At 34.9% G+C, this 12711-nt stretch overlaps 1 protein-coding gene across 1 annotated transcript; it reads left to right on the plus strand.

The window, feature by feature from the left end:
- The first annotated feature begins 3046 nt into the window (after positions 1 to 3046).
- On the plus strand, positions 3047 to 11971 carry LOC132033282 (uncharacterized). The gene is made up of 16 exons (XM_059423212.1): positions 3047 to 3584; positions 4384 to 4731; positions 4822 to 4962; positions 5444 to 5576; positions 5697 to 5810; positions 5894 to 6042; positions 7120 to 7212; positions 7368 to 7428; positions 7511 to 7843; positions 8289 to 8415; positions 8500 to 8599; positions 9878 to 9947; positions 10056 to 10208; positions 10295 to 10390; positions 11008 to 11327; positions 11427 to 11971. The coding sequence occupies exons 1-16, from the start codon at positions 3444 to 3446 to the stop codon at positions 11607 to 11609; spliced, it is 2562 nt and encodes an 853-aa protein (XP_059279195.1). The 5' UTR covers positions 3047 to 3443; the 3' UTR covers positions 11610 to 11971.
- The last annotated feature ends 740 nt before the right edge of the window (positions 11972 to 12711 follow it).

Below are 12711 nucleotides of genomic sequence, written 5' to 3' on the forward strand. Positions count from 1 at the left end.
ATTTGTAGATTATACTTTTAGTCAGTACATATTCCAGTAGTTATTTATTTTGGTTCTCGCTCGGTGTTGATATTAGTATAGGGCCGACTAAATATTTGAATTCGCATTGGAATTCAAACTCGATTATCAAAGTAATTATTTCTTGTATTTCGATTATTTTATTAATTTGTGATAGATACCGTCTTCTTTTCAACATGCTTTATCATGGGTTTTTTTTTTTTTTTTTTTTTTTCGTTTCGTTAGTTTCATTCTCATATTACTTTGATCGAACATCGTCCTTATCCGACCTTTTTTCGTCACGTTTTCTTAAGGCGAGGGTCTTTCGAAACCGCCCCCTACCTCCCGAGATAGGGGTAAGGTCTCCGTATACTTTACCCTCCCCAAACCCTACATTGTGGGATTTAACTGCTATGTTCTTGTTGTTGCATCGAAATTCGAATTCGAAACCTCTTAATATAATTAACGGAAAAGGGTTAAAATTACCCCTAAACTTTGAAAAATAGTTTATCCCTTTTATCTTTTTACCTTCCTATGTTCAATTATACCCTTATGTCTAACTTTGGCTCATCTCCTCAAACCCACTAAAATAACTCAATCCGGATTTTTTTTTCAAGTAAAAATAATACGGATAATTTTTATTTTTATTTTTTTGGAAAAAATTTCATATTATTTTTGCTTGGAAAAAATTGTTGTTGCGGTAAAAAATTATTTCGAAAAATAATTTTGAAACGAACTCGAAACCTCTTAACGAAGTATTTTCGTGAACTATTTTTCAAAGTTCAGGGGTAATTTTAACCCTTTTCCGTATAATTAAGGATGTAGGATTACTTACCATTATATCATACAATCTTTATTGATTTAATAATTTCTTATATCTTCTGATAAGAATTGTTAATCGTATATAGTGGATTATTGATTAATCAGCTAGTACCTGGCATGTATGTCTTTCTAGAAAGGACGAATTAAAGGGAAGGAGTACAAGACTTAAATGCAATTAATTACCCAATTAAGGTTGTAAATTGCTCCAAATACCCGAGCCACTAAAAGGTTAAAAGATTTGGCCTTTGCAAGGTAGAAAAGTACAGTTTGTACACATGCTGACATGCATATACACAATCCACTAACGGTTGGTCCTGAATTGTAAAGAAGAGAAGGAAAAAATTAATCTCATTTCAATTTTCAAATATAGTTTAGGAGGAAATTGATCCTTTTGTAATTCAACCTGGACTAATTGTCAAAGGGCAGAGTTGACCTTTTTCCCCCTTTATGCTTAATTTTGACATGTAATAATAATAATAAATGCCCCTCAATTCCAAATTGTAAATCTAATCGACGTGCGCACTGTTATGAAAATCGAAAAAACTAAAAAGAAAATTAAAAAGAGAATAAAATATACTCCTTTATATTGATTCTTGAATTATTTCTTGTATCGAAAAATAGAAGACTACCTCTCTATTTAAAGAGAATAAAATAAAAAATATATATTATTTTCCTATTGATACTAAATTAAAAGAAAATTAAATATTTTATAATTAATGTAGTAACTAGACTAAAGAAAAATAAAATGTTCTGAAATATTACTAGACTAAAAAGAGAGTAAAGATTGTACTATTAGTAGGCGTTTGGCCATGAATTTTGAAATCATGGTTTCAAACCAGCGTTTGGACATGCATTTTTACGCATGGTTTGAAACCACGTTTTTTTTTTTTTTGGATGATTTGGGGTTTGAAACCATGATTTCAATTTTTTAAAATATAAAATTTAACTCATAAGTTTATATTTTGTAAAAAAAGACCCATAAGTTGGTAGATATTTTTAACAATTACCCCCCCCAATCAATCATTTACCAATCTCATTAACTTCCACCAAATTTTATTTATATCTACCAACCTTTTAATTTTGTAAAAAAAGACCCATAATTTAATTTTATTTATTGAAGTAAAATTTGATCAATTGTTGTATTTTTAGAAAGGTCTTCTAGTATTAATTTTGAGCCGATTGTTATGAATTAGCATATTAATTTTGTTATGAACTATGACTTGCTCATTTGGTAAGATTGTATAAGAATTGAGAATGTTTTGATAGTTTTCATAACTTGTGGGGTTTTTTATGTCTATAAAAGAAAATACTCCTTAAAATATTCAAATTGCATGTTCAAATATGGTTTCAAATCATGTCCAAACGGGGCCTTAGTGTAGATCGTAAAATATAAGGCAAGTAAATGCTAACACGCACAAATTAAACCGTGCATCATAATTATCAAAAATAATATTCCATCCTTTTTTGTGTGTCTATAATAAAGTTGTTAGTGCTGTGACGAAAGAGTGATTATAATACCCCAATTAGTTTAGCTAACTAGCTAATGGACAACGAACTTTCCCATGGGTGATTTGCTGTACCCCTTTTATGAGTCTTCACCCATATTTTGTTTGTCACTTATGTAAAATTGGACACCAACAAACATTCTCTATTATATTTGTCAAACAGCTCCATATATTAATCAATACCGTGTTATCACATAATCCAAAAAAAAAAAACCATAATTAAAAAGTTGCTCAAAATTTAATATTTTGTCATCGCATAATCTAAAACCAATAAACCAAAAACCATCATTAATCTACTCGTTGCTACTGAAATTCTGTATTGACAAGTCAGAAACCCAAAATTTAAGGTCTCTACTGGACAGAAAACAGACAATTATTTTGTTCTTTACCACTAATATTAAAAAGAAGATCTTTTTAAAACAAATTCAAATCGCATTTTTACTCGTCCTTATCATCATGGAAATAAAATGATAAAAGTTATTACCAAAAAAATAATTATACGAACTTTTGCGTAAGCCCACTCATTTTATAATGGAATAAAAAGGCAATGGTATTTCAGTAGTTCCGATAAAAAGCAAGGCTACTTCAAAAAACACCATGATATTTTACAAGTGTAACTTTTTTCAATGAACAAAAACACATAAAATATTTATCTAATCTTAAAATAAATAAATTATGATCTAACTCCACCCACCCTACCTATTCTTACTCACTTTATTGTATACTATTAAATTATATAAACATTTTCATATCATCCTCTGAATATTTCTTCTTTATTAATTCAGTGTCCAAACAAATACAAGAACTTTGCTTTCCACAAAAAATGTACAGATTTTTGGTTCACTGTTTAAGAAGAAAAGCTAAGATAGTATAACCCCACAGTTCATCTTTATTCAAGAACTGAGTTTTTTTTGTTTTTAATCTCATTGTTCATTTTTCTCAAAAGGGTATCTTAAAGATTGATAAAGTTTCAATCTTTTTACTTTATTTTGTGTATACATATACACAAATCTGTTTGTATAATGTGGTTAATCGGAGAAACATCGTTAATGGTGGAGATTTGATGGGAACGAGGTTGTTGTTGTTAGTAGTGTTGTGTTTTGTTAAACGCAGCGTTTCATGGAGTTGAAGATTTGGTGTTGTAGTAGTAGAAGTAGTAGTGGTAGTAGTACTAGTAGAAGTAATACATGTCCTTTGTTGAGTGTTCATTCAAAATCCAGCTCTTCAACTAAGCTCAGATTTGCTGTAATTTTTCCACAGGTAAGGATTTTTAATCTGGGATTTTAGGGTTTATTTTCAATTTTTTTGGTTAATTTTGTTTTTATTTTTGGGATAATATGGTGGTATGTTAATGTATGTGGGATAGTTGAAAAATATTTGAAGTTAAAAGAGGAGTTTTTTTGAGGTGGTTTCTTACTGGTAAAGGATTTTGGACAGTAGAGAAAGATTTGGATCTGTTGAAGTTATGAATTATGCAGAAAGTTTGTTCTTTTTGCTGTTTTCCCCTTGAAAACTTGTTGCATTTTATGGTAATTTCCATTTATAAGATCTTGTAGTTCCTGATGAAGTTTCAGTTTCCTTTCCTTTTTATTTTGGGTAATGGGTATTTTGTTAAACTAGGTGTATTTGATTAATTGGCTCAAATAAGAAAGTTTTCTTCTTTGTGGTTGAATTGGATTATAAAGATTGGGGCTTTTTTCTTGAAGGGTTAATTTCTGTAGTTTCATTTATAGTCATGGACTTTATTCAGCTAGGGGTAATAGTTAGCTTTTTGTAAGGTCCTTTACCTCTGTAGTAAGCTTAAATTTTTGTAAGGTTCTTGATCAGCTCTAGTAAGCTTGTGGAGTACAAAAATTTGATTTTGATTGTTGATGTTCATTTTGGAGATTAGCTGTTCATCTCAGAAGAAACATTTCTTAAAAAATGCCTTTTTATCTTTTGAACATCTATTCCTAATCTAAATTTGCTTGTTAAGTGTTACGGTGACTGCATTTAGGAAGCGGAAGCTAGATTTTGATTGATGTTTTTCCTGAGATCTTCTTTACCTGGCCTTTCTTAGGTTCTATTGCTACTATTATGTCTAAAGACTAGTTTAGCAACTTTCTCGGACCATCAATTATTGAGAAAAGACATTCAAGAAGAAGATAAGAATACCATATCCCATTCTTGCATTCATGATCAGATAATTGAACAAAGGAAAAGACCGGGTTTGCAAGTGTATTCTGTCACTCCCCAAGTGTATGAGGAGTCCGTGGCTTCGAATCCTCCTCACCGTAGAGGAAGGGCATTACTTGAAATTCCCAAAGAACAAAATGATGTCATGCAACCGATTAGAATCTTTTTGAATTATGATGCTGTTGGTCACTCATCTGAGAGAGACTGTCAGGAAGTCGGGGACATTGTGAAGGCAAGTAGTAATCATCAGTTCGAAAAGTATTTTTTGGGAAATTTGACATGTGTCGTTACTAATTTATCAATTCTCTTTCTGCCTAATTAGCTTGGGGAGCCATCAGGTGCTTCTTTTTCTGGTACATCTTCTTGTAATCCACATGGGGATCCTCCAGTTTATGGCGATTGCTGGTATAACTGTACCTTAGATGATATAGCTGAGCAGGACAAAAGGCATCGGCTTCGCAAGGTTTATCCTCTTATCCTTCACCATACTGAAATTTTTGCAGATGAACATGTTTTGTGATTTTTCTGCCATAAATTAGTGTAGTATCTCATGAAACATACCATGCAAGATTACCGAATCTCTTTAAAAATTACTGATAAAATAAAGACTCACCCGCAAGGGGGCTCAGTTGGTTGAGCATGGGGATTTCATAATGGAGGTCTCAGGTTCGAAATCCCTTGCCTACGAAAGTAGGGGGTTTTGCCTTCTGGGTCAAGCTCGTCGCACATGGATTGCCTAGTGCGGGTTATTTCTCCCGTGTGGTTTGCGGGCTATTGCACAGTAATTAGTACTTGAGCAAGGCCGTTGTGATGCCGCTTTTGCCTCTACCTCCACAAGGTAGGGAGTAAGGTCTGCTTACACACTACCCTCCCCTGACCCCACCTGTGGGATTACACTGGGTATGTTTTTGTTGTATTTTAACTGGATGCAATTTGCTATTCAGGCCCTCGAGCAGACAGCGGATTGGTTTAGAAGAGCGTTATCCGTTGAGCCAGTTAAGGGAAACCTGCGGTTAAGTGGATATTCTGCTTGTGGACAAGATGGAGGTGTACAACTCCCAAGAAAATACGTTGAAGGTACTTTTATTGGATTATCAGCTGCTTGGCATTCCTCATACTCTATTACGATAGTTTCATTTCTATTTGGTTCGTTATTTTTATGTTTGAATTATCATATTTTCTCCATGTATACTTCAGAGGGTGTTGCAAATGCGGATTTGGTTCTTCTGGTAACTACAAGGCCAACAACAGGCAACACTCTTGCATGGGCTGTAGCATGTGAGCGTGATCAATGGGGTCGTGCTGTTGCCGGTGAGTGTTGTGTGAGCAAAAGCATGTGATTGGATAAGAATTATCATAGACATCGCAGCTAAACGGAGATTTTCTGGTTTCAGGACATGTTAATGTTGCTCCTCGCCATTTAACTGCTGAAGCGGAAACTTTACTTCAAGCTACTTTGATACATGAAGTGATGCACGTTCTTGGATTTGATCCTCATGCCTTTGCTCATTTTCGTGATGAGCGAAAACGTAGGCGTAGTCAGGTAATTTTAATTTTTGCATGTGCTATAACCATGCAGAGAGCACCAGTTAGAAACTCATGTCAATAAGAGTTCATAAACTGCAAAAACTTTTCACCTAGGAAAAGTTATATGCATTACGATTTCCAAGTAGAGGAGCACAAAATGCAAGACAGACTATATATTCATATAAATTCTGATATCATCGTGTTTGCTCTAGAAAAAAAAGTTTCTCTTTCTTGTAATTTATAATTATCTCCAAAGGAGGAGGGGAAAAGAAAGTGTTCTTGTCTTAAGAGTTTCGACGAAGATGATTTCCTGTTAAGAGTTTTTTTCCGACAAAAAGTCATGTATTCCTTCTTCCTGAGTTGACAAGCGGCAAACTCCCTTTAGTTATATATTGATTGGTTAATGGCGCTACACCAAAAGATGAGTCGGTATACCTAAACATGCAACAAGTGGTATTTTTGTATATCTAAAAAGCATTGGTTTGCACTTCGTAAGTTTTGAAATAGAAAATGACATTTGTTAGTTTTGAAATAGAAAATGACATTTGTTTTTATTATGGTTTGTCCGTTCCTGAACATTTATTTGGGAATCATGTTGAATATTTTTAGACATAGATGAATGATTACTGTCCTCTGGTTTTGCTTTTTATGAGATTTTGGAGAGCCCTGGCATATTTTTTCTTTTATATGGTCAGTTGTGCTCAAACTGTTCAATATCTGCAAGTTGGTTCTTCTCTTTTCTTTTCTGAAAGCATATTAGTCAACTGAAATAAGTTGGAACACAGAAAAAATGAGACTAGAAGTTGGGGTGAAAGGGGGCTAATTTTTAAAATGATAAAGTAAGGGGGCTCAACTTACTCTTGTTGTGTTCTGTCCCTTCCCCTTTGATTGGTAATTCTGATGTTTGGGGTCCTCATTATTCTCCGAATATAGGAGCTTTTTATGTACAATTTATTTATTGCTGGAAGTCCATACCTAAACTTACTAATACTTTGTCTGGATAATTGGAAGCTGTGAATGATGCTCAAAATCTGCCCAAACTTCTTTAATTCCTACTTGTTCCAGGTAATTTACTTGTCATTTCCATGTATAGGTTACTGAACAGGCAATGGATGAAAAACTTGGAAGAATTACAACTCGAGTGGTGCTTCCTCGAGTTATCATGCATGCTCGCTATCACTATGGGGTATGCTCTATAATATTTCATTTTCTTTCATTTTCTTTCATTTTCCTTCTCCGAAGCCTATAGCTTATGTTAGCTAGTTACTTTTGGCCACATTAACTTTATGCGCAAAACTAAAGCCAAAAGTTAGAATACTCTTAATTAGTTTATCAATGCAGGCATTCTCTGAAAATTTTACTGGACTCGAGCTAGAAGATGGAGGCGGACGTGGTACATCAGGTTGATAATTATCTTTTATATCTTGCTATATGAGTATCTTATCGAATTATGGATCGATTGTTTAATTAAAAAATTGCTGCAGGTTCTCACTGGGAGAAAAGGCTATTGATGAATGAGATTATGACTGGGTCGGTGGATACAAGATCAGTGGTTTCAAAAATGACTCTTGCTTTACTTGAGGACAGTGGATGGTACCGGGCTAATTATAGCATGGCCGACCGTCTTGATTGGGGTCGCAACCAAGGGTCGGAATTCGTTACCTTCCCCTGCAATCACTGGAAGGGAGCCTATCATTGTAACACCACCCAGTTATCTGGATGTACATTTAATAGGGAGGCAGAAGGTTATTGTCCAATTATGAATTATAGTGGCGATCTTCCTCAATGGGCACAATATTTTCCACAAGCTAACAAAGGTATTCCATTAATTTCTTTGTTTATAATATTAACGGCGACTACCAAAAACACGGCACAAACTGAGCTCAGTGGGTTTTATTTTCCTGGTTTTTGGCGCAAAAAGAAAACGACCAAGCTTGGTTGGTTTTATTTAAGAAAATAAAAACAAAAATGGGATCAAACCGGCCAAGTCAGTTGGTTCGAAAGTCAGTCGGTTGTTTTGATTGGTTTTTGCTGTGTTTTTTGGTAGTCACCATTATTTTTCAAGTCCATTTTGTTAGTTAGACCAAAGGTGCTCTACTATAGCAAACTTAAGGGACTAAAGTCAGGTTATATTTGAAGGACCAAAATAGACCTGCTCCATTAGAAAAGGGACATTTTTGGCTAAAAACTCAAACATTACTGGTTTAGTAAGTTTCTAGAACTGGCTTTTGTGTTGTAACTTCTGATGGATGGCTATTGCAGGTGGTCAGTCATCATTGGCCGATTATTGCACTTATTTTGTTGCTTACTCTGATGGATCATGTACAGACACCAACGGTGCTCGTGCACCTGATAGGATGTTAGGTGAAGTGAGGGGAAGTAGTTCAAGGTGAGGCGTTCGTTCGCCTGTAGCTTTTGGAGATTATATCTAATCGCATATTAGCTCACCAGTTTTTAGTTTAAATCCATACAGGTGCATGGCATCATCTTTAGTGCGTACTGGATTTGTACGTGGCTCTATGGCCCAAGGCAATGGTTGTTATCAGCATAGGTGCTCAAACAATTCGTTAGAGGTATGACTTCGGAAACATTTGCAATATACCTAATATTGTTAGATTTCCAAAAACTTATTTGAAATATGTCTAGACTAAAAAATGGTACTGGATCATTATGAGCCTGTTTGGATTGGCTTATAAGGAGCCGTTTGGACATGATTTCATCTCATGAGATGAAATCATGAGATGAAATCATGTTTGGACATGTAATTTGGATTTCTTAAGTTGCAATTTTTTTAATAAACATAAAAACCCCACAAGTTGTGAAAACCATCAAAATTTTCCCAATTTTTATACAATCTTACCAAATTAGTAAATCATAACTCATAATAAAATTAATACGCTACTAAAAGGCCTTTCTAAAAATACAACATCAATTGATCAAACTTTAGTCCAATGAAAAGAAAAATTTAACATCAATAGGAATGTAACTACTCTTTAATATAATCCTCCCACATGGTAAACATGATTGGTAAATATATTTTACCAACTTGCAGATTAATATTTAATACAAATGGTTGGTAAACATGATTGCTAAATATATCTACCAACTTATGGGTCCTTTTTTACAAAATATAAACGTATGGGTCAAATTTTACATTTATATTTTTTGAAATCATGATTTCAAATCCCAAATCATGCCTTTTTGGATGATTTAGGATTTCATCTCATGAGATGAAATCGCATGTCCAAACGCCTACTAAGTTGCTGAAAACAGCTTATGCGCTGTTTTCAGCTTTTTTGAGTGTTTGGCTGGCCAGCTTATAAGCCATTTTGTGCTTAAAATAAGCCCAAAAAAATAAGTTGGGGTAGGCCAACTTATTTTTTTTTGGCTTATAATCTGCTCTTTTTAAAGCTAAGCCAAATGGGCCCTATGTTTCTTTTTAGCCATATTATTGAATAAACTTTAGTACTTAAAAATATCTACATTCTTGTGAAGCATAACTGTAAAAACTTGTGAGTATTACCCTTCTAATATTAAAAAGCTATCTAACCATCCATTAGAATGCCATAGTTTGACTAATGTGGAGATAAAAGAGAAATACTGCATGTAGTTATAATATTATTTTTGTTAGAACACGATAAAACAAGCAGTTGGAAAATATGGACATAGCATTTATGTCCTATCAAACTTAAAGTAAGATGGAATAGTATTGCCAAGTTAATCTGAATACGTGGGTATTGTAAATTGTCACCTAGTTCACTTCTTCCAGCTCAGATTATATTTGGAAAAAGAACAAATCCTGGGAAGGAATATCTTACGTTTAGCTTATTATATGGTGAAATTTCTCGCAGGTTGCTGTAGATGGCATTTGGAGAGTTTGTCCAAAAGCTGGTGGACCCATCCAGTTTCCTGCCTTTAATGGTAATACTAATTATACTACTTCTGTTTAATCACTAATTAGCATCTCTTTGTTGATTTATGAAACTAAATCTCTTCTTTTTTGTTTACTTTATTTTTTCTAAATTGTAGGTGAGCTTGTCTGCCCAGCTTACCATGAACTATGTGATGTGACTCCAGTTTCTTTGTCTAGTCAATGTCCCAATTCATGCAATTTCAATGGAGATTGCTTAGGTGGAAAATGTCAATGCTTTATTGGGTTTGGTGGTCATGATTGTAGTAAACGTGAGCTCCCATACTTTCTCTGTGATTTTTGAAACTCTTGGGAAAGCAGGTTTATTTGGTGTAATCATTTCTGCTTTCTATTTCAGGCTCCTGTCCTGGCAATTGTGGTGGACATGGAAAGTGTCTCGGGAGTGGCGTCTGTGAATGTGATGACGGGTATACCGGCATTGATTGTTCCACAGGTAACATGGTTTAATTGATTCCTTCTTTGCACATGTTAGTTATTCTGTAAAAGAAGTAGTCAACTTAGTTTGTTGAACCAACTCAAAATCTCGCGTGGAAGCTACCATTTTTTTTCCTTTTTCTAAAACAAATTATTTTTGTAACCGAGCTTGGAAGTAACTGTACTTGAAGAAACTGTTAAGTAGATGAATTTGTAACTTCAAATTGACCCTATCCTGAAGACAATATTCCGACAACATCTACTTTATGTTATATCTTCGTTTGGTAGGGTGTATTAGGTAGAATATTGCTGGTACTAAATTTTAGTACAATGTTTGGTTGCAAATTTAAATCTCATACAACTAATACCAGTATTACTTTTACGCCCTATTCAGTACTATTCTTATACATAGTAAACAATGACATTGACAATACCAGTGCTATTCTTATACTTAATACACCCTATTCAGTACTACTTTGAAATTATGCAATGCTTGTTATTTAATACAACACCCCAAACAATCGATAAAATAATGCCAGCATTATTAATACTCTCTATTCAGTACTGTCATTCAAAGGTTGCATTAAGTTTTTTTTTTCCCCTACTTTAGCTAACATTTCCATTGGTGATATGCAGCTGTTTGTGATGAGCAATGCAGCCTTCATGGTGGGGTTTGTGATAACGGAGTCTGTGAGTTCCGTTGCTCTGACTATGCTGGTTACACGTGCCAGAATAGTTCCACGCTTCTTCCTAGTCTCTCAGTTTGCAAAGACGTGCTTCAAAATGATGTATCGGGGCAACACTGTGCACCTAGCGAGTTAAGTATCTTGCAGCAGCTGGAGGAAGTAGTTGTGATGCCCAACTACAACAGATTATTCCCAGCTGGTCCTCGAAAGATTTTGAACATTTTTAGGGGTAGAGATTGTGATGGAGCTGCTAAACGATTAGCCTGCTGGGTGAGTTTTTTCAATGCCCTCAACATTTTGATTCAGAAAAATCCTATGCTTTTTTTGTTATTACCGTTTATTCATTCCTATCAATTTGCTTAAAACCAGATTTCAATACAAAAATGTGACAAGGATGGGGACAATCGTCTACGAGTGTGTCATTCAGCATGCCAATCATATAACGTGGCATGTGGTGCATCGCTTGATTGCTCGGACCAGACACTATTTAGCAATGAACACGAGGGTAAAGGTGTTTGCACAGGTTGGGGCGAATTGGACGCTTGGTTTTAGAGGCAAGATTGGTTTTAGAAAATGAATTTGGTGTACATTGTAGGTTAGCTCTAGGTCTTTTTTTCCCTTTCCTTTTTCATTAGCCGGCTTGTAATGTGTTGTAAGCTTTTCGCTTTGGGGTAGGAGGAAAATGTGTGCGCGAAGCGCTCATAATTTAGTTTTTTTTTTTTTTTTTTTTAAAGTTCGCAGCCCAAATGTTCATTTGGTAAAAGATTTGGGTGGGAAATTAATTTGAGATTTTGGCTTTCAAAGATGAAAGTCTTGATGTAGAGGAAATGTAATCAAAGGAAAAGGATAAGAGTAAAGCGGAGCAAAATGAATTGGCCTAAGGCCTTGCAGCAATTAATTGTGTATTTTAATTCTGGACTTGTGCCTTAACTACTAGCCTTGTTATTCCTGGATTTTATTTTTTGCTTTTCCAACTGTGGATCATTTTGCATTCTTTTAGATTTGAAAGCTTGACTTCTCAGAGTAGTATTGGTAAGAATTTTTCACATACTGACGTGTGTTCAATTCTCACCGTCTCCCTTTCTCCTCGCATTTGATCAATTATTGGTTTAGATTGTGCCGTAATTTGAGGTCTTATTCTTCTATGTAAGTTGTCTTCATGTGACTTACAAGTTACAGTTTGGGTTTGAGCCGTGAAAATAGCTACTAATGTTTGCGCTTGAGTAGGCTGTTTACGTTACACTTGTAGGGTGTGGTGCATCGCCGGACCTGCATGAACATGGGATGGCTTGTTTGTTTTAGAAGTGAGTACTACTAAGAAGGTGCTAACTAGCTTGTTCTCATCAGCTTCAGCTCAAACTTAAATCTTGAAATTAGAAATCCCAGAAGTAATTAAGCATATAGACTTTTGGCGTTTATGTTCTTTTTTTTTTTTTTTTTTTTTTTTTTTTTTGGTTTTTCACCCGGTGTCCGGTACCCGCATTGGAGTCCGACTATATCCGGATTCGCGCCGCATAGGGCCCCATTTTGGGGGAAGCGCTCCCTATCAAGGATTTTTCCATACCCAAGGCTCGAACCCGAGACCTTGGTTAAGGGAGGAGGAGCCCCATCCGCTCCACCACATCTTTTGGTGGTTTTGGCGTTTATATTTGCT

Source organism: Lycium ferocissimum, chromosome 10 (assembly GCF_029784015.1).
Source record: "Lycium ferocissimum isolate CSIRO_LF1 chromosome 10, AGI_CSIRO_Lferr_CH_V1, whole genome shotgun sequence".
NCBI lineage: Eukaryota > Viridiplantae > Streptophyta > Magnoliopsida > Solanales > Solanaceae > Lycium > Lycium ferocissimum.

Coding starts and splice junctions, on each gene's coding strand:
- LOC132033282 (XM_059423212.1), top strand. CDS start 3,444: ATGGAGTTGAAGATTTGGTGTTGTAGTAGTAGAAGTAGTAGTGGTAGT. Junction 5,577..5,696: donor CCCAAGAAAATACGTTGAAG/GTACTTTTATTG, acceptor TGTATACTTCAG/AGGGTGTTGCAAATGCGGAT. Junction 9,948..10,055: donor CCAGTTTCCTGCCTTTAATG/GTAATACTAATT, acceptor TCTAAATTGTAG/GTGAGCTTGTCTGCCCAGCT.